The 21,774-nt window shown below is 45.0% G+C and overlaps 1 protein-coding gene across 1 annotated transcript; it reads right to left on the bottom strand.

Moving 5' to 3' along the window:
• Positions 1-8,289: 8,289 nt before the first annotated feature.
• mgat1b (alpha-1,3-mannosyl-glycoprotein 2-beta-N-acetylglucosaminyltransferase b) lies at positions 8,290-17,375 on the bottom strand. Its single transcript, XM_054745359.2, has 2 exons — positions 16,356-17,375; positions 8,290-9,678 (listed from the first exon to the last, which is right to left on the bottom strand). The coding sequence occupies exons 1-2, from the start codon at positions 17,199-17,201 to the stop codon at positions 8,977-8,979; spliced, it is 1,548 nt and encodes a 515-aa protein (XP_054601334.1). The 5' UTR covers positions 17,202-17,375; the 3' UTR covers positions 8,290-8,976.
• Positions 17,376-21,774: the final 4,399 nt, after the last annotated feature.

Below are 21,774 nucleotides of genomic sequence, written 5' to 3' on the forward strand. Positions count from 1 at the left end.
AAAGGAACTTTTGGTCACCTTAGTGAATGGAATAATAATAGCGGAATAATGCTGGAATGACCAGAGAACATGAAGTGACAACTTTTTTTTTTACTGTGGTGGTGGTGGTCTGTCATAAAGGGATCTCCCACCGGTGATCAAAATCTAAAGATAATCGGTGTCTATGTTTGACATTTATGACCACATCTGACACACATATTTAAGTTTGTAGAACAAGCGTGTGATAAATGACTTACTGCTGGAAACCGCTGGCTTTTTGACTCCTGCCTCCTGTGAGCCTGCGGGCTGCTGTGAAGCTGTGAGCGGGGCAGAGCCGGCAGCCCCGCCCATTGGAAACAGAGCGTGTGGACCGACCGTACCAACTTGAGGAATTTGGGGGGTGGGTGGACTATAATTTCTCAACAGTTAAAAACACATTGTTTTGTATTTGCAGACTAACTTTTACGTTGTGGTTTTAGAAGACAATACTGGTTTACTGATAGCATTTATGTGTTTACAATAACTTTTGTGGGGGGGACCATTTTGAGTGAGGGGGGGGGGACGCGTCCCCCCCGTCCCCCCTGGGATCTCCGCCTATGCAATCAGGACACTGACAGGACGCTCACACTGCCACAACAGAATCAAGAACTCCTCAGCCTCTATGTGCTTCATAGATATATCCAAGGCATTTGATAGGGTTAACCATAGAAACTTTTCATAAAGCTGCTGCAAAGAGGTGTCCCAAGATATATTGTACGCATCCTAGTTTACTGGTATAGTCCACAAATGTTACAGGTAAACTGGGGTAACAGTATCTCAGAGCCATTTAAGGTCAGTAATGGAGTCAGACAAGGAAGCGTTCTATCTCCTCTTCTTTTTAACCTGTACATGGATGACTTACCAGTGAGGTTAAAAGCCAGCGGGACTGGTGGTGTTGTCATAAATCATCTGGTGTATGCAGATGACTCAGTGGTTCTAAGTGCGAGCGCCGCTGGTCTACAGCAGTTACTTGCCTCTGTCAGTGCGCCCCAGGGCAGCTGTGGTTACATTGTAGCTCATCACCATCCGTGTGTGAATGTGTGTGTGAATGATACACTGCAGTGTAAAGCACTTTGGAGTCCTCAGACTCTGAAAGGTGCTATACAAGTGCGGGTCATTTATCATCATTTACTACAACATTGAGTATAATGCAGCTAAAAGTGTGGTTTTGATTTGCCGGGCCAAGGAGGATGAGCAAACGAAGTTTCCAGAATTTTACCTGTCACACTCTGTGATTACTGTCACCCAGAAAGTCAAATATCTTGGCCATATTGTCACAGAGGACATGATAGATGATGATGACATGTGTAGGCAGTGCCGTATGTTTTATGCTCTGGGAAATACACTCGCTCATAAGTTTGGGTCTGTGGCTGTGCAGGGGGAGCGCACCTGCAGGAGAGGAGAAGCCCCGGCAGCAGAGGACGCAGCATGACAACCCAAAGCTCTACTTAACAGGACACAGAAGCGGCGGGCATCCCTATGAGACTGAGTGAGGAGCTGTGAGAAGCTGACTGCAGGACACAGTGCAGCGAGAGGGCAGAACACATAAATAAAAGGGAGTGTGTAATGTGCAACCGGTGTGGGACGTCTTTGTGTGTGTGTGACCCGAGGTAACGGTACCTCAGCCACCTCAACCCCTCACGGCACTGGGACAGCTTCTGTCGGATGTGGCCGTATTCCACCGAGAGACCTCAGAACGCTGCTTCAGGCAGATGGAGCTGCTCCAGCGGCAATCAGAGCTGCAGACCGTGGGGCCGCACCGGAGGTGGCTTGATGCTGTCCATCCCCTTACACAAGATGATGGGCGGAGGATGACCCAGAGGCGTTTTTGGAGACTTTTGAGGCCACCGCGACAGCCTGTCGGTGGCCTGAAGGGGAGTGGGGGATTTGGCTGCTTCAGCTATTAACCAGAGATGTTCAGGTGGTAGCAATGGGGTTTCTGGCCATGGCAAGGACCTTCGCCGGCCTGAAACAGGCCACCTTGGACCTAGCTGGTACTCCTAAAGACTACTGCCGGTGCTTCTGGACCATCATCCTGAGGAAACTGGACCACTCATTTGCTTTTGCCCAGTGGTTGTAGGTGGTTATGCCCCGGCGAGATGGAGAAAGAGTGGGACATGCTGGAGCTAGTAGTCCTGGGGCAATTTCAAGTAGGACTGCCAGCAGGAACGTGGGAGAGGCTCTGTGATGCGGGTTTCTCTATGGCGCCTCCCCTCGCCCTCAGATGTAACGTATTCCAGCCCACTAAGACTGTGAATGAACCACAGCAGGTTTGTCGGAGTAAAGTGCACGCATAATGTATTTACACACCAGGTGACCCATTATGCAAGCAGGATCCACAATCATGACAGCTGGTAATAGGCTTTACCTCGTTGGCCACTTCTCAGTGTCATGTGCACAGCTGCCAGGACTAACTGGCTCCTGCGGCTTTCTCAAACAAAACAAACAACCCCATCTGAACTGCAGCGAAGCCGATTAAAAACAGGTAGCCCCGCCCCTTAATCATCCACAGGAAAAACCTCATCACATTAAACACACATACTTTGATTCACTTGGGGAATATAAACACCTTCTTATACATTCCCTCATACTTTCCCTTCATTTAAAACCTGTGACTTTGCTCCCATTTAATCACAAACGTCTTCTGCACTCGGGCGCTCTGTTCCCTCACTTGGAAGTGCGGCCTAGGTACACCAGACAGATAAGCGCCCCCTAAACCGCATCCGTGTGTTATGTTTGTTTAACCATTAGACAGCGGGACGCACACAAGTGTGCACCCTTGTCGTGTCCCGCGCAAAAGGAAGGAAGAGTCTAGATGATTTAACAGCTGTGTAGTGTAAACGGAACGGGAAGGTTACTGGCTGATCGTGAATGTGCATGCAGGTGTGTGCCTGTGGGTGCCAGGGTTCCCCTCAACAGGAGGGATGGGTCTACCCCATCCCAGGGACCCGTGCCACTGTCCGACCAGCCTCCAGAAGGCGATCAGTTTGGCTGAAGACCACCTAGCCACGCACCCACGGCGTGTCCAGGCGAAGGAGGACGGAGCTGCAGCGCCTTGGCCAGACAGTGTGATAAGACTAATCCCCGCACCACAGAAGCTACGACCCAAGACGCCAACATCGGGCACCTCCAGGCCCAGGGGCTGATGGGGCCCCACCCTGAGTGTCGACCGCATTGAGCCCAGCGCAGATGATTAGCGATTTTCCGAGTCTCTGCTGGAGCTACGGACAGTCAGTGCTCTGACTATCCGTGCTACTCCTCCATGTGTGCTACTTTGGACAAATGCAAATGCACAGACTGATTACTGTGTCACAGGCTGTTTACCTGAAGAGTAAGCTGGAAGTTGTTATATTACTGCTTGTTGTGTGTTTACCTGACAGTTAGCTTGTAAATGGCTTGTAAAATATCATTATTATACTGTAAACAAGAAATTTCTCCCATTGTTTACCGTCATTCATGGAATCATGACAGTCTTTCTCATAAATAAACCACAACAATGTAAATTTTTGCTAAAAAAATACTACAAATCTGTATTTTTGAGTCATATCACCTATTTGAAATAAACCGTGCTTAATAAGCGCGCTACTATACTGTAAACAAGAGCGAAATGCTGCGGTAGGAATATTCGACGAGCAAGCACAGATAGTCGAAACACGGAGATGGACAGAGGATCCCGAGTGGTGTGACTGATCCGGGCCACACTCAGGGACCTGTTTCTGGTGCTGGTAAGGTTGGGGGTTCACATGCCAGGCGTTAGCGGTTTCGGGTTGTTTCCAGACGACTGGTGCGGTCCGAGAGCGTGGGGGGCTCGATGGGTGTTTTGATTAAATGTATAACACGGACATGCACAAATACCCCATGGTTCCACTTGAACTAGACTTCAGTGGACAAAAGCATAAACTACAGGCAGCAGTTAGCCCATGCCTGTTGCACCCCCTGATCTTGGGCACTGATTGGCCGGGCTTTCAGTTGCTAGTGGGGCTGTGTGTGGGGGTGCAGTCACGACAGCTAGTTAGAAGTAGAATATGTTTGGTGGTCAGTGGTGACGCGAGGTCCTCCGACACTGTTCAGGAGGGGGTTTGACTGGGGCCAGCTCACACGCATAAAAGTCAGGTTTATTGAACTCTAAAGCACAGAAAAAGCTAATCAAAGCAAGACTGGTAGCTCGGTTGCTTTGATTACCCAGATAATTACCTGTCTTTGCCCTTCAGGTTTCTTCCTCCAAGTAGACTTTGGCTGTGTTGAAGAAATTCCAGATGGCTGAAATCGTGTTAACAGAATGCTTACTAAACATTTTGTAGCTGAAATGTTCTGTCTTAAGGGATCTAAGCCTTTGGCAGAATAACAACGGAAATAACTCGGTATAACGAAGCCTTTAAGTTGGAGGAAGGTGGGAGCAAGGGGCCAGACAGAGCCCTCTTTACCGACTGTATTCCGTCAGTCTCCTGCCACTCTAAAAAACTGTGCTGAAGAGCTGGCCCCAGTGTTTACGGGCATCTTCAACTCCTTACTGGAGGCATGTCTTGTGCCCCCTGCTTCAAGACCTCCACCATAGTCCCTGTCCTCAAGAAGCCAAGGATCACTGGACTCAATGACTACAGACCCGTGGCTCTGACATCTGTGGTCATGAAGTCATTTGAGCACCTGATTCTCTCCCACCTCAAGACCCACACAGTCCCCTTCCTTGACCCCCTGCAGTTTGCCTACAAAGCCAACAGGTCTGTAGATGACACAATCAACATGGCTCTAACTTCATCCTGCAGCATCTGGACTCCCCAGGAACATACACCAGGATCCTGCTCGTGGACTTCAGCTCTGCCTTCAACACAATCCTCCCAGACCTCCTCCAAGTCAAACTGTCCCAGATGAATGTGCCTGACCCAATCTGCAGGTGGATCACTGACTTCCTGATGGACAGGAAGCAGCAAGTGAGGCTGGGGAAAAATGTCTCAGGCCCGCGGACCATCAAGACCAGTTCCCCTCAGGGCTGTGTTCACTCCCCTCTGCCCTTCTCCCTGTACACCAACGGGTGCACCTCCAACCACGGGTCTGTCAAGCTGATCAACTTTGCAGACAACACCACCGTCATCGGACTCATCTCTGACGGAGATGAGTCCTCCTACAGAATGGAGGTCGAACAGCCTGGTGCTAAATGCACAGAAGACAGCGGAGGTTGTTGTGGACTTTAGGAAGCACACAGCCCCACTCCCTCCTATAACCCTGTCAGACACTCCCATCACGATGGTAGACTCATGTCTCTTCCTGGGTACCACCGTCACCTCCATCATAAAAAAAGCCCAGCAGAGGATTAACTTCCTGCGGCAGCTGAAGAAATTCAACCCATTAGTACAGTCAGTGAGGCAGTTTTCCACCGCGGTCATCGAGTCCATCCTCACCTCTTCAGTCACCGTGTGATATGCTGGAGCCACCACCAGGAACAAGAAGAAGCTGACCCGTCTGACTCTGGACACAGTCTCTTTGACTCGCTTCCATCAAGCAGGAGGTTCCAATCCATTCAGACCAGAACCTCTCACCACAAAAACAGTTTATTCCCCTCTGCTGACGGACTGTGAATGACAATCATAGAACTGCCCACTCCAGCTGCTTTGTTTCAGTCACATGACCATTTGTTGTGTTTGCACCTGAACTGGCCCGATCTGACCAGTACCTACACTGACTTGTGTAAAGTAGCTGCTTCTCTAATTACTGATTCCCTACTGAGCCTTTGCATGTGACATCACGCCACTCATGGGACCGCTCTGTTCGCCATGATGGACGGCAAAAAGACCGTTTACGCACGTTGAAACTCCGGTGAAGCTAGTCAAAACAAGCCTGTTTGTAGCCTTTTATCGCTTTTATTTAGTTGGTTTCACAGTAAAATGGTTACAACTTGCTGCGTGGTTGGCTGCACTAACAAACAAGGATGTAAAGTCAATTCGTTTTTTGTTTTTTTCAAATAACGTTGATCGAGACTGAGGACGGAGATGAACTGCAGCGATCAATCAAATGGACTAGCAGCCCTCAGGTTTACAGCGAACGTGATTTTACCGGGTAAGATTAACGTTTATTGATTTCATGAGGAAGAAAAAGGGCAAATGTGATGCGTTCTGAAGGATGGATATTTCCCCATTGAGGACGCATGGTACCGGAGACGGTGGTACCGTCCACTGTAGTGAAATGCGAGATAATTATTTACAGTATTACTACTCCAATGTATGATTACGTATGTTAAAATTAAGTTTAGTACGAGCGTCGCCGTTCGGAGATCTTCTCATCCCGGTGTGAGAGTAGCAGCTGAACCCGGTGACACCACCAGAAACAAAAACTGGTAGGGATCCAGACTTTTAAAAATCGGCTTCGGTGTGAAGTGAAACGCTGTTTATAACAATGTTATAAATCCAGTCGGGTGAATTTAGGCAAAGTCAGCAACTTATTAACTTCGATAAATGGCTGCAGAGAGAACTTGAGCTAACGTCCGTAAGCTAGTTAATAATACTTAATTTTTGTAAATACCGCTGTCTGTGAGCCCCATCTATGTGCGCTACTTCTTCTGATAACTGAACATGAGCTTGAACTAGTAGAAGGAATGCTAAAGATTGCAAAAACAAATTTCAGGCTTTGCTTTTCCCTTTGTTTAGTACTCATGTTGCTCACTGTTTACATGCTTTTGCCGTCCAGTATGCGGACCCACGCGATTAGGTGACGTAGGTGCAAAGGGTCAATATTATAATTTCATTGTGTGTACTTCCAAATTCTAATTTTGCTCATCATTCAGTTTTCTTTCATCAAGTACCGCAAACATTTCCTAATGTTGTGATTGTCACAAAAATGGCAATAAAACCCTTCTGATTCCCCACTGTACACTCCAATTGTCTCTACTTCACTATTACAAAACCACACAACAGGAAGTGTGGATTAAAGGGAAATTCCACCCAAAAATGTAATTTTGTCTGTTGACATATGTCCCAGAGTTGGAGAAGTGGGAAATTTTTTCTAACCAGCCTGGTCATTCTCCTGACCCACCTGTACTCCTTTAGCTTTAAGTTAATGCGTCCAACTAGCATTGTGAGTAAAACAGTCCTTAAAATCACTCAGTAGTTACCCCAGTTCTTGGTGACCTTATTAGTCAAGTGAAAATATTTAATATTTAGTAACAAAGGATTCACAGGTGCTATGTTAGACTTAGGACTACTTTGTGACAAAGCACAGCTGTAAGCTTCCGCTGAAAGGTGCAAGGTAGCCCCAAAGACACCCTAACTGCCAATGTTTTTTGAAGAGTCCCAGAACATTGTGCTTTATGATCATGTAAAACACCAAAACTACAAAAAGAGTAGACTCACTTCTTATGTCAGGAAGAATCTGGGTTTTTCTAGCTTTCTCATTGGACTCAGAGCCTTGAAATGGCAGCTGGCAGCAGGCAGAACACTGGAACATCCAGTGACTCCACCCCTAGCCAAGAAGCGATTGAAAGTTGCTGATATCTTGTTTTTGGACCAGGTCAGCATGATAGGAACCACAACTAAACAGGTGGTGAAAAGTCTGAGTCACACTGTTTACTGCTGCCCCTTAAGAGTCAGGTAGGAGGGTGACTTGCTCTTTAACAAGGTCATGAGAGAAGAAACAAACAACCAGGAGGTGTTATCATCCACTGACACAATCTTTCAGAAGGAAAGTCTGAGAAATCAGTCAGGACTGGGTAGAGCTAGAATTAAAATAGACAAGACTGAAGACAGATATCAAAATATGGTCTTTTATTGTTCTTGTAATAAAGTTATAAACAGATCAGGCAGTGGTTGTTCATCACCAGACAGAAGAACCAGTTGATGATCCCTCAGAGCAGATTACAGTACAGTGATATCACCAAAACCAAACCGGCTCAGCCTGCCTCTGCTATCCTTTGATGAAGTGTAAAGCCTCTTTCACACTGAATGCAGAACTGATGTGGTCCGGACTCCATATGAGTTACACATATTAAAAAACAAAAATCAGAGTCCAATCAGAGCATTCACACCAGCTGTGGTGCGGAGATCTGGAAAACTTTGGCATGGAGTCTTTTTTTTCAGAACGCTGCACATGGACAGGAAGTAAGACGTGTTTCCACGTGATACTTTTGATATATTTCAAAATGAAACCCTCGTTGCAATATTTTTGCCGGTTTTCTTTTGTCATCAATCACAGCAATATCAGTTCACGTTACTCAACAGGTATTTGAATTTAAATGTATTGTGTCAAATTTCTAATTATTTGGCGTTCTTGTGAGATTTCTTCACGAGTCTGTACAGGTACTGCCTCTAAAGCATCTGGTGTGTGAGGCTTTACTAGGACAAAGCTGCTACGACGGGCTTCACAAAGGTTCTAGACTAGATTGTGGTCTAAAATTTATTGGTTTCCTGGTCAATTTCAGATCTACTGCTGGTCTGAAGTATTCCTAAATGTTATGGAATAATCTTTCCCAGATTATCTTTAAAGTTGATGCAAACCTGATTCTGGTTCAGCACAGCTCTTCTCAATGTAAGAAACACTCTGATTAGCTTTTTAGCAAAGCAACAGTGTGAGGGGATTAGACCAGGAGCTCCAGGAGCTTCATTCCAGGTTCGACCAGTCTGGTACCAGATCGGAGTTGTTAGAACATTTCATTATGAGACTTTATTTTTAGTAAATATGTTAAACAAACAAATTGTTGGGCTTTTGATTTGTTTGTGGGTGAATCTCACTCAGCCAGACCATGTTGGCTCTAGATCTGAGGGAGAAAACTGGACTGGGTTCTCATCTGAGAAGAACAAAGAATGCTCATTGGATGAGAATCAAAAGTCATCTAGCTGGGTTCTTCAGACTTCATTAGAACTAAAGAAACAGCAACCCGTCTCTGTAACCTATAATCAGCCCCTGTGACCTATAACCCTCTCCTGTACTTATCTTTGGTCTGAGGTGGTTCCCTCTTTCTGTTCTGGACAACTCTCAGCTCCAGCTTACATCATAGTGAGTCCATCCCTCCGGCGGGGCCAGGAACACCCTTCGGCCTCGGTGATGGAAGCTTACTACACCTCTGTAACCCGTACGGGGAACTCCCGATTTCAAATCGTCCATCACTCCCAAGTTTCGAGCAAAAACTTTAAAACTGTCCCTGCTGGAATACTGCACTCTGTAGGGTCCAGGACTCCTTAAGGCGCCACCTTTCTGTAGGTCTTCCATCTTCACCAGCGTGGCACTGTAAACCTCTCTAACAAACGTTTCGTCATAGTGCTCCTTCAGTAAATAAGACAGGTTCTGTTTGGTAAAAGGCACAAACTCAGTGTTGAGCTTAATGTAGCGGAGGTACTGATCAAAGAACTGACCTAGACTGACCCCTTTACGGCCAAAGGTGATAGTTCGAGAGATTTCAGGCCGTATGCAAGAACGGTCCTTTCTCTGTTCAGGCTGGCGCATCCAGTCATCCCAGAAGGCTGACGGCCATTTTGGTTCCAGTTCCTCCCACAGCTCCTTCAGCAGCATCCAGCCCAGCCCAGGAAAAAAGTCTGTTCTGTAAAGGAGCTTGGCTCTGGACGAGTCCACCAGAGCATCTCGACCGTTATCATTCCAAGCAGAAACGCACCACAGGCTGGCATCAGAGCGCAGGATGGGATACAGAGCCCGGAAGTACTCAAAGAAGTCGGGAGCCACCTGGACCAGGAAAGAGAGCTGCATTAGTCGCATTTCCTCAAATGTCTCATCTTGGTGTGGTGTGTGTGTGTGTGTGTGTGTGTGTGTGTGTGTGAGCAAAATATGCAAAACTGCATTCAAAAAATAATTTGTTTAAATTTTGCTTCCTTTTTTCAGCAAGAACTTATCTTTGAAACATCAGAACCCAACCAGCACCTTCAGATCTTGGCTTACTGGTCCCGTTTTTGCTCATATATTTATCTTCTTTAATCTAAAAATCCCAATCATCCGCCATGTGGTCGCACAAAAATCCAACATTGTTGGTTATGTTTAAAACACAGAAAAGGTTTCTTTTTTACCTTGCTGCTGACAGTTTCGTTCGCGGCTGCAAACTTCCTTAGAGCTGATGCTGATGGTGGCGTCACTTCCTACTCCGTTTATCCCAAGCCCCCACAATGCAGCTCAAAAATTGAGGCCAACCCGGAAGTACCAAAAATTGCAGTTCCACCCTCATCCACTGGGGGCTGGTGTCAGAAGCGAGCAAATCCTCATCGACTCTCATGTTGAAAATACCAATTTCACAGCAGAAATAAACATGTTTACAGCCTGGTACCAAAACATGTTTTAGGTTTAAATGATCTAGTTTACACTCATGACAACTCTGAGGGGGTGAATTTTTTTTCTCACTCTTCTGTTTAAGTGTATTAAAAGCCTAAAATTCTGTATAATTAGTGAGCATCAGACCCACATGACCGCAGAGCTAGCTCCGTGGAAAAGCCTCAGTAGAGCCTCGGTCTGGCCTGGAAACTGCTCCGGGATTTTGAGTCTCTGTGTTTGTGTATTCTTTTTTGGATATCATTTGTGCAATTGTGGGACAAAATGACTTGCTGTGGCATTAATTGCACTAATAGAGCGTCCAAGGAGTCTCCACTTCATTTTTTTCGGTAAGTAAAATTATATTCATGTATTTTAGGTCACTGCCGAGCTGAGCTTAGATTTTAACATGTACTGTTTAACCATGAAATTTAAATGTAATAGGGTAAAACCCAGTGCATTTAACATAATGCTGCACTTTAGAAAATGGGTTGAAATATAACATGTTGGTGGAGCTGGGTTCCCACTATCGGCTTGTGGAGCTCTAGGGAGACCGATGTTTTCCACCCGTTTCTCCCCTCCCAGCAGCTCGGCACATCTCTATCTGATCACGGCTTCTGTCTGCTGCGCGGGCTGCCGGCTTTCAGCAGCTTTCGGGAGACCTCTGTGTTCCACCCGGTTTTACCCAGCGGTTAGCCCGGCGTATCTCTGACTCAGAAGCTCTGCTGTTGTGCACAGTTAACGACGGTTGTAGCTAGGTTGCTCCCTCCGTTAGCTTAGCTCCCACCTCCGCATTAGCTTTGGGTTAGCTTCAGGTTAGCTTGTAGCTAGTTCGACCGGGTGTCGTCAGTTGATCCCAGCCTTACAGCCCCACCCTCAGCTCCACCTCTCTTCCCTTTTGTGGAATTGTGTGGGCTTGACAGAACCTGTGACACGGTCAAAATGGCGGTGGTGGTCACCTCCCATTTTTCTTCAAAAACGTGTTATTGGAGCCTATGGAAATGAATTGTCCAGTATAGATGTCGATGGTTTATCCCCTCTTTGATGATGCAGTCCCACATCCACGTCTCCTTATCTCTAGGAGATCCTCCTAGAGATAAGGAGACGTGGATGTGAGACTATGAACAGAGACAATGGGGTTTACACATTGGATCGTGCATGGGACTGCATCATCGGAGAGGGGAGAGCGGGCAGCAGAGGGCGACAACGTCCTCTGCTGCCCATGGATAAACGCGTCAGCTCTGAGGAAGTTTGCAGCCGCGAACGAAACTGCCAGCAGCAAGGTAAAAAAGAAACCTTTTCTGTGTTTTAAAAAAAGAACCAACAACGCAGTTAGAAATGCAAGACAGAGAACATACCAAAGATGTTTAAAAAAAAAATCCAACATGTTTGAAACTCTGCTTGACCCTTGTGAGGGCATCTCACGGTTTGAGCAGCGCTACGACCCAAATGTACCTGAGCCGCTCATGCATGTCTGCCTAACCATTTCAATGCCCACACATTTGTCCCGTTTTATTTTTACACTTTTCTCCGCACACGGTGACAAGCATTGTCAAGAAAGCATGTTTGCCTGTTTATATAAAATAAAAATGAATCACCAAACCCTGGTTTACTTCCAGCCTGCCATTCATTCTTTTCCTACCGCCAACCACCATGATCCAGTGTGTCCTAAAACTGCAGCAAGCCTCAAGGACAAAATACATCAATACAGCATAACAGTCCTTTCTTTGGGGTTTCTAAATTCAAAGGTCTGATGTGTTCTGTAAAAAGTAATTTTAGCATATTTTAGGTCCAACGTGTTGCTACCGATTCAAACTTTAAGAATCAATTTGATTACGAATCTCAAGGGTTTCACTCAATTATCACAATCAGATTTAATTTGATATAAATATGGACCATTGATATTAAAAATACATGTTTGAGCTGTTGCCTTAATTATTTGCCCATAATTCAATGACGCAACACTGGGTTAGTTCACTGGGGGGAAACTATTAACCCTTTCGGGTAAACCTTAAAATGGTCACCGGGACTTTTCCTTCCCATTAAGGGCAAACTATGTTTAACAATTAAATACATTTTTGGACTTATGAATTCATTCAGTTTGATTCTGGGAATTTTTACAATAATCTCATCATCTTCCGCCTATCCAGGTCAGGGTCACAGGGGCAGCATCCCAACTAGGGAGTTCCAGACTGTCCTCTCCCTGGCCACCTCCACCAGCTCCTCTAGTAGGACCCCAAGGCACTCCCGGTCCAGTTCAGAGATGTACTTTCTCCAACGTGTCCTGGGTCGACCAGTGGGCCTCCTGCCAGCAGGAGAAGCCTAAAACACCTCCCTGGGGAGGCGTCCAGGAGGCATCCCAATAAGATGCCCAAACCACCTCAATTGACTCCTCTCGGTATGAAGGAGCAGCGGCTCTCTCCGAGTGTCTTCCGAATATCTACGCTCCTCACCCTATCTCTAAAGCCCTTTCCAGATTGACATTCTGGAATATGTGTGGACAATTCAGTCCGGTTTTTAACCAGAACTGTGTTTTCAGACACACCAGTTTTGTACCTGAACTTGTCCTTTTTGCTGCCTTCACACAGCAGGGAAAAGTTTCAGATGTCTGAGGGGGAGGAGGTGGGAAGGCTATACCCGGATATTGCGTAAACATAGTGTGGCGGGCGTACATGCGTCATTTACCCAAACAAAGCTATTCAGTCAAACATGGCCGACGAAGAGATAGAATTCCTCTCACTGATCGGACTTATGTTAAGCATAATTCTGCACACACGAAGACGAATAAGAGACCTGGATGACGAAGCTCAATGGTTAATAAAAGAATCACCGAAGCGGTGTGAAGCGCTCCGTCGCACATCTAGGAGATGGTACCATAGGAGGCGAGCTGCCATGATTCGCCGTATGCTATAGGAGCGAGCTATCTAGGGGCGCACAGCGTCCACCGGTCCCCTCCTCCTCCCCCTTGTCCCCGTCCGGAACTCTGACTCACCAGTCTGAAGAAGCCACCCTGTCCGTGACAAGTCCGGTCCTGTTACTAGGGGCTTCGTCCGGTTTAATTACGGAAAAGGTTATCCGGATGTTTGTATTCAGACACAAAGGTCATAAGGACAGAGTCCCGAACATTTCCGTTTTTCATGGCCTGTCTGAGGGGGGCTTAAGGCAGACCCACTCATTTCGGCCGCTTGTATCCGCAATCTTGTTCTTTCAGTTATTACCCAAAGTTCATGACCATAGGTGAGGACTGGGCGGTAACTGGTAAATCGAGAGCCTTGCTTTCTGGCTCAGCTCCTTCTTCACCACAACAGACCAGTTCAGCATCCGCATCACTGCAGAAGCTGCCCCAATCCACCTGTTGATCTCCCGCTTCCTCATTACCTCACTCGTGAACAAGATCCCAAGATACTTGAACTCCTCCACTTGAGGCAGGACCTCTCTCCCCACCCGGAGTTGACAAGTCACCCTTCTCCAGTCGAGAACCATGGTCTCAGACTTGGAGGTGCTGATCCTCATCCCAGTCGCTTCACACTCGCCTGCAAACCTCCCCAGCAAGAGCTGTAGGTTAAAGCCTGACGAAGCTAGGAGGACCACATCATTCACTTAAAGCAGAGATGAGACGAGATTCTCCTGCCATTAAACTCCACACCCTCAACACCACGGCTGGTTTTTGGTTGGGCAAACTCCCGTGATGCAGTTTTAGGTTCAGCTGAATGCAACGAGTGAAAAAGTTGCTCGCAGTTTTAGGTTCAGCTGGAATGTTTGCTTTGCAGAGTGCCTTGTGAAGACTTGTGCTGTGAATTGTAACCATCTCAATAAAACTAATTCAATTGAATGATAAGGTTCGTCCAAGTCCAGGTGCGGGGGCCTCATTTATAATGCTTGCTTACGCACAAAACAGGGTCTGAAAACTGTAAGAGAATTTCCGGGAATTTAGAAAGAACATCTTGATTGAAAAATGTTAATTTGAGCAAACAGAGTGAAAAGCTGACAGGTCAGCCGGTGAATTTAGGACACATTTACAAACTTTTAAACGCTCACCAACACAAACCAACAATCAGCCCCTCCCCTCCTCTCCTCTCTGAACTGAGAATAAAAATCTCATCTGTGATTGAATTCTTTTTAAAATATATTGCAGGTCCTTCTAAAAAATTTGCTTAGTTGCGATAAAGTTCATTATTTTCTGTAATGTACTGATAAACATTAGACTTTCATATATATTAGATTCATTACACACAACTGAAGTAGTTCAAGTATTTTATTGTTTCTAATACTGATGATGTTAGCATACAGCTCATGAAAACCCCAAATTCCTATCTCAAAAAATTAGCATATCATGAAAAGGTTCTCTAAACAAGCTATTAACCTAATCATCTGAATCAACTAATTAACTCTAAACACCTGCAAAAGATTCCTGAGGCTTTTAAAAACTCCCAGCCTGGTTCATTACTCAAAACCGCCATCATGGGAAAGACTGCCGACCTGACTACTGTCCAGAAGGCCATCATTGACACCCTCAAGCAAGAGGGTAAGACACAGAAAGAAATTTCTGAACAAATAGCCTGTTCCCAGAGTGCTGTATCAAGGCACCTCAGTGGGAAGTCTGTGGGAAGGAAAAAGTGTGGCAGAAAACGCTGCACAAAGAGAAGCGGTGACCAGACCCTGACGAAGATTGTGGAGAAGGACAGATTCCAGACCTTGGGGGACCTGCAGAAGTAGTGGACCGAGTCTGGAGTAGAAACATCCAGAGCCACCGTGTACAGGTGTGTGCAGGAAATGGGCTACAGGTGCCGCATTCCCCAGGTCAAGCCACTTTTGAACCAGAAACAGCGGCAGAAGTGCCTGACCTGGGCTACAGAGAAGCAGCACTGGACCGTTGCTCAGTGGTCCAAAGTACTTTTTTCAGATGAAAGCTAATTTTGCATGTCATTCAGAAATCAAGGTGCCAGAGTCTGGGGGAAGACTGGGCAGAGGGAAATACCAAAATGCCTGAAGTCCAGTGTCAAGTACCCACAGTCAGTGATGGTCTGGGGTGCCATGTCAGCTGCTGGTGTTGGTCCACTGTGTTTTATCAAGGGCAGGGTCAATGCAGCTAGCTATCAGGAGATTTTGGAGCACTTCATGCTTTCATCTACTGAAAAGTTTTATGGAGATGAAGATTTCATTTTTCAGCACGACCTGGCACCTGCTCACAGCGCCAAAACCACTGCTAAATGCTTTACTGACCATGGTATTACTGTGCTCAGTTGGCCTGCCAACTCTCCTGACCTGAACCCCGTAGAGAATCTGTGGGATATTGTCAAGAGAAAGTTGAGAGACGCAAGACCGAACACTCTGGATGAGCTTAAGGCCTCTATCGAAGCATCCTGCGCCTCCATAACACCTCAGCAGTGCCACAGGCTGATTGCCTCCATGCCATGCCGCATTGAAGCAGTCATTTCTGCAAAAGGATTCCCGACCAAGTATTGAGTGCATAACTGAATGTAATTATTGGAAGGTTGACTTTCTTTGCATTAAAAACACTTTTCTTTTTTTGGTCAGATTAAATAAGCAAATTTTTTGAGATGGGAATTTTGGGTTTCCATGAGCTGTACGCCACAATCATCAATATTAGAAACAGTAAAAGGCTTGATCTACTTCAGTTGCGTGTAATGAATCCAATATATATGAAAGTCTAATGTTTATCAGTACATTACAGACAATAATGAACTTTATCACAATATGTTAATTATTTGAGAAGGACCTGTATATATTTAAATTACTTATTGGTGCATTAAAACTGGTACTGCAAATTTGGAAAATAAATTAGCTTAAAACATTTATTTTTCATGCCTCAACGCTTTTACATAGCATAGCTGTAAATATATCGTGGAGATTAAAAAAGCTATGAAAACAATTAACAAAGTGGTTCTTTTGCTGAGTTTACGTGGATATTTAGTAATGATTCTATAGAAAGTTTTATAAATGCGGCTCCTAGTTTTAGGTTCTTCTATGTCATGGTTCTGGTGTTATCAGTATTATAGGAGCCTTGGTGAATGTTAGTTATGGTGGTGGACATTCTAGCCTCTAATGACTAAAAATACAAAACTGTGCATGCATGCACTAACCTCCAGATCGTCCTCCACTATAACCACGGTGGACTGAGAGAACGTATTGAACACTTGGTTCAGTGCCCATCGATAATGTCTGGAGATTTTGTAGTAACCCTGGAACTTTCTGTGCTCTGGTCGGACTCGGATGTCGGATAGGTCTGGCTGTCTGATGTGAGTCACCTGATTGCCATACGAGCCAATTACGCGAGCTGTCTCAGAGTGGCCGCAGTCCTGACTAACAATAATTGGAAAAAGTTCTGCTGAGGGCCGATACTGAATCAGCTTATCAAGGCTGCGCTTCACTGTGACTCTGTCACAGGCGATGACCAGAATGGGAATGGTGGGTTCTGGACTGAGGACCGGTGTTGTCCCTTGAGGGTTCAGAACCTTCTCTGGGGAGTCCTCGGAGTATGAGTTTGGAGCTGATGTTCTAACCATTTTCTGTGTGTTTCCATCATCAGTGTGGACATTCACGCTGTTCAGATTAGGACCAGGGGTTCTGGGAGATGGCTGCTGGATCACCACCTCCTTCAGTTCTTTTAAAAAATCCTCCTTTTTCCCAGCCCACTTCTGCTGAGCCCAAACTGCCCGGTGACTTTCAATCTGCTTTAGGAGCTTCTTCTGGGTATCAAGCTGGATTTCCACTTCATCTGCCAGCCGGATCATCTCCTCGGCAAGATTGCTGTGACCTGCTCTGTCCCTGCTGAGGCCCCACTCCTCCTGCCCTCCTGGTTCGGCTCCTCCGCCCTCTCCGAGGCGGCCGATGGGAGGTCGGCCCCAAAGGTACAGCAAAAGTAATGCATTCCAGGCTACAAAAAGAAAAGCACTGCATAGGATTACAGAACTTTTCTTGAGAACCATGGCCTAAAGACAATACAGGATGGATGTTTTGTAGGGAACCGGTGACAGGACACCACGACAATGGTCTTCGATGGTAATGGAGTTCAGGTCCAGTCACATGGTTGTGATTTCATCCTACTGTTTGGTTGCAGGGAGGGGGTAGAGGTGTATCAAGAGGGTGACAGAGAGCCAGTTTCCAACAATCCACTATGATACATGAATTCCATGAAATACTGCTGGAGGTTCAGTTCCAGGCCTCATAGCTCGGAGACAACTAGGGAGGGTGGGGTCGAGGACACGGACTCCATGGAGGTCATCTGTCAGCCATCATCCTGAAATCAAAAAGGAAGATCAATCTAAATCAAATTTACTATTTAGATAACATTTTCCTATCAGTTGATATTCATGTACGTTACAATATAAGAAATAATATTTCTGTCAATCAGTAATGATTGAATGAGGTTGTATTATCCTAGAAGGCGCTATACAAAAACAGGCCATTTAAAGATTAATGTTTCAAAAGCTGAATATGTCAAACATTACATAATCGTTTAAGATAAATATCTTAGGTTTATTTTTAAATGAAATCTTCAAGCATTACAGAACAGAACAAAAATGAACAAGTTTTTCTGTTAATGTCAAATGAACAAAACAGGCATTATAATATAAACTCACAAAGCTTGTTTTACAGAGGACATGACTTTTTAAAATCGTATTTCTTTAATTTATACAAAACATGTTCATGAAATTCTTTGCAATGAATCCTTCTCACATAAAGCAATCTCAGCAGTTTTTTCCTTGACAGCTTCAGTACCTTCCAGAATGAGTCGTTTCTGTCACTTAAAAAAACAAGCTGCTGCTGACCACTCCCACTCACCTCCCAAGTGGGGGCCACGCCCACCCACCCCCTACACGGGACCCTAAAGGCTAGTTTATACTTCTGTGGGTGTTTCTCAATGCCAAGGAACCTCGCCTAGATGTCTTGGCTCCGCCCCAGTTGCCTAGGAGATACGTCATCAGGAGCCGCCAAGACATGTTCCAATGTTCATGTTCGACCAAGGTGTGTGTTCTCCGTCTGTTAGCCGTTTAGCTAGCTGTGCAAGGATACACGGGTGGTGTCTTGTAGCCTAGCCTTGGTCAAAAATTACCCAGAATACACCGCAATACTTTCAAAAGGATGGCGGATCAGAAGCCGGCAGCTACTTCGGGGTCAAATTTCAAGTTCAAAAGTAAGTCAGCTCATTTAAAATGGTTTCTTTTTTTTTTTTTTTTAGATCCAAAGAAGTTATTTATGGTTGGTTACTTGCAGCTTTGATGGCTAGTTGGTAGTAACTTGCTTACATATTTAACATATACATACACAATTTAAAAATAAAAGGCTTGTTGTATATTTGTACTGAAACGTATACAAATAAAATATAACGTCATCTCCAGTGTCACATGACGTTATGTGACCGCCGTGGAAGCCACGGTCACGTGATGCAAGTCTGTTCCATTTTACCATTTTCTTTGACCAAGGAAGAACAGTGTCCTCGTAAGCAAGGCACCTGGCCTTGCAAGGCCAGGCGCCTTGACAGTGAAGAAACACCCTGTCTGCATTGGTGCGGAGACATACAACGTCATTATCGTTCATGTTGTTCAACAGGCTTACAAGGATGGACGCAGTAGAATCCACTTTTCTCACGATCTGTCAATAGCAACGGAGATAGCAAGCCTGCGATTGGTCAGGACACGCTTCCTTTAACTTGGTCAAAAGCACCACAATTCCCTCTGAAGACAAATAAAGCAAGAGCCGTAGATCTCTAGCAACAGATGTGGAGCAGATTAAAAACGCTTCAAAGTAAAGCCTGCCGCACACAAGAGCAAACAGTCTTGAATAACCGACACCTCACTGTGTGCTCCTATTTTTCACAAGACACTGAGGTGAAAATCAAACCAGTTCCATATTTTACACCTCCCGGGGGGAAAAAACTCACCGTGTGTGCACTACATGAGCTGCTGGCTGAGCTGAAATATTCTAGTGGCCAAACAAAGCGTGTTCTCCACTCACATGACTCCAAAATGGCAGCCCCCAGTCAGCATGTTAGAAAATAAACAATGGAGGCAGAGCTGGAAACTGAGGAAATGCTTCAACTTTTTTTGTTGTTGATGAAGCATCGCTGCCACCGTCATTAAGAGGTTAGGAAAGTATGGGTACGGTAGCTGCAAAGAAGGGCCAGGCAAGGAGTTTATGCCAATCTACCCCATGAGATGCACCTTGAAGACCCAGAATGCTTCCGACAGTAAAACTGCATGGATCCTGAATCCTTCGAGAGGGAATCATGTGAGCGGAGAATGCGCTTTGATTGGCCACTAGAATATTTCAGCTCAGCTGGAAGCTCACGGTGAGTTTCTACCCCCGTGAGACAAAAAATATCAAACTGGTTTGATTTTCACCTCAGCTTCTTGTGAGGCAGAAAACTCAGTAAAAATTGGGCGCACACAGCAAGGTATCTGCTCAACAAATGGTCATTCGAGGAAGTTTGCTCAGCAGTTTGCTCTCGTGTGCAGCAAGCTTAAAAGTCAGAGGGTATAAAACCTAGTGAGTACAAAAGATACACAGCAAACTGTGTCAGGATATTATGGGATATAACAGTTTATATGTGGTAACTGCATGGAGAAGTGGACAAATTTGTCCATGTTAAGTCTCTAAAATACATAAATTATACAAACACATTAGCAAAGTGACTGCATCAATGGCAGGGTATCCCTAAAAAGTGCTATGCCCTCTGCGCTAGAGCAGACCCACTGCTCCTCCGACATTGCAAGTTGAGAGATGGTTGATTGTGACGTCAAACGGGAATTTTAAAATGGCTTGTTTTAGGCAATTTCTGAAAGCAAACACTAACAGAAAACAGATGGATTTTATCCAGGTTTGGAGGGTTTATAGAGGCAGCAGAGATCCGTGCAAAAGGCGTGTTTCACAAATGTCCCCAATTAATAAAGCGTCTAAGGCTGGACGATATATAGATATTTTTAAAATATATAATTTTTTAAACAAGATACAAGAAAAATCACGTTGGACGCTTCTTCTGAAGCGGGAAAATAACACTTCTTCTTAAGCAGAGCACGACGTCGCCTCGGCTCGTTCACGGCCGAGCCGGACTGAGCTCGATAACATTGACCCAGCACAGCCACTGGGTCGTTGGAGCTGCCCGGTGACCGCCTGATGGAAAACCAGCGGGTTTCATCCTGTATATATGTCGATGGTTTCATCAGACTCGTGAATTTCTTGTTTTTGCTGGGGACCCCCTGTATTTTACCGCTCCCTCCTGCAGTCTTCCCCTATTAAAATTTAAAATGATTCTGTAAATTCCATGTATCAATAGAAAAAATCTCTGCCTCTGCCAGCTGCAGTAAATGTAGTCTCCAAATAATAAATAAGAGGTGCATTCATCTGTGTATCTCCTTTGTTCCGCATTAGTGATATTCTCAGCACCAGAACAGTGAAGCAAAGAAAGATTCTTGAGTTTGTTAGTAATTTTATTTATTAGGTGCATCTGACCTGTTCTATTTTTCTCTGAAATGAGATCAAATCAGTGCTTCTATGTGTTGTCTCCAATCTGCACTGGAAAATTTTACTTTATTTAGAGACTTGTCATAATTTCAGCCTCAGTGTTTGAAATGTGCTCTATAAATAAAGCTGCCTTGCCTTGCCTTAACCCTCTGGAGGCAGGCGCTGCAGATTAGCAATGTTAAAACCTACCTACCTGGTTACTCCACATACGTATTTCATGAGCATTTTTTTACTCAGAAGTACCCCTGAAGGACGTAGCGGTTTGTCATTTTATCAAAACTTAATTTGAGCCTGAGGGCTAAAGTAAATTTTTTTCATTTTCTTTATTAAGAAATTTGTCAACATTTTTATCTAATTTTTTTTAATCTATGTAACATTTTGATCACATTGCTGAGAGTCGATTAATCTATAATAGCTAGAATTGTTTACCGTACTTTTAAATCACACCAAATACAAATTTGGGTCTCAGGAGGTTAATTATATTAGTTTTCAAACTAACAACTAAAAAAGTTAATTTCACATTAAAGTTCACTCTTCTAAATGGTTTTACTATATTTTCAGTTTCCAACTAACTTCTACCCCCTGAAACAGGAGCAAAAGAGCTTTTAGCCACAGAAAACTGATTTTTAACAGCAGATCTGTAAAAAAAATACTGAATGGGACCTTTGAACTCTGACATCTTTGGTGTTGGCTAGTCGGCTCCCTCCTGCCTTTTTCTGGTGTGATCCACAAACAAAGCCTCCAGACATCTTTGAACACACTTTGAATCAACGGAGATTTCTGGCAGGAAGAGATAGTGTTCTGCTCCTTGTTCCTGGAAATTAGCTCTCGATCTAGCTGAACCTGAATGAACTAATTTCTCAGAGTAACTTTAAACTCCTCCTCCTTGAACCGTCACCTTTTTGTGGTGGAGGAGTTTGAGTGCCCTAATGATCCTAGGAGCTATGTTGTTTGGGGCACTTCGTGCCCCTGGTAGGGTCTCCTATGACAAATTGGTCTTAGGTGAAGGGTGAGACAAAGAACGGTTCATAGGATCTT

Source organism: Nothobranchius furzeri, chromosome 11, assembly GCF_043380555.1.
Source record: "Nothobranchius furzeri strain GRZ-AD chromosome 11, NfurGRZ-RIMD1, whole genome shotgun sequence".
Taxonomy (NCBI): domain Eukaryota; kingdom Metazoa; phylum Chordata; class Actinopteri; order Cyprinodontiformes; family Nothobranchiidae; genus Nothobranchius; species Nothobranchius furzeri.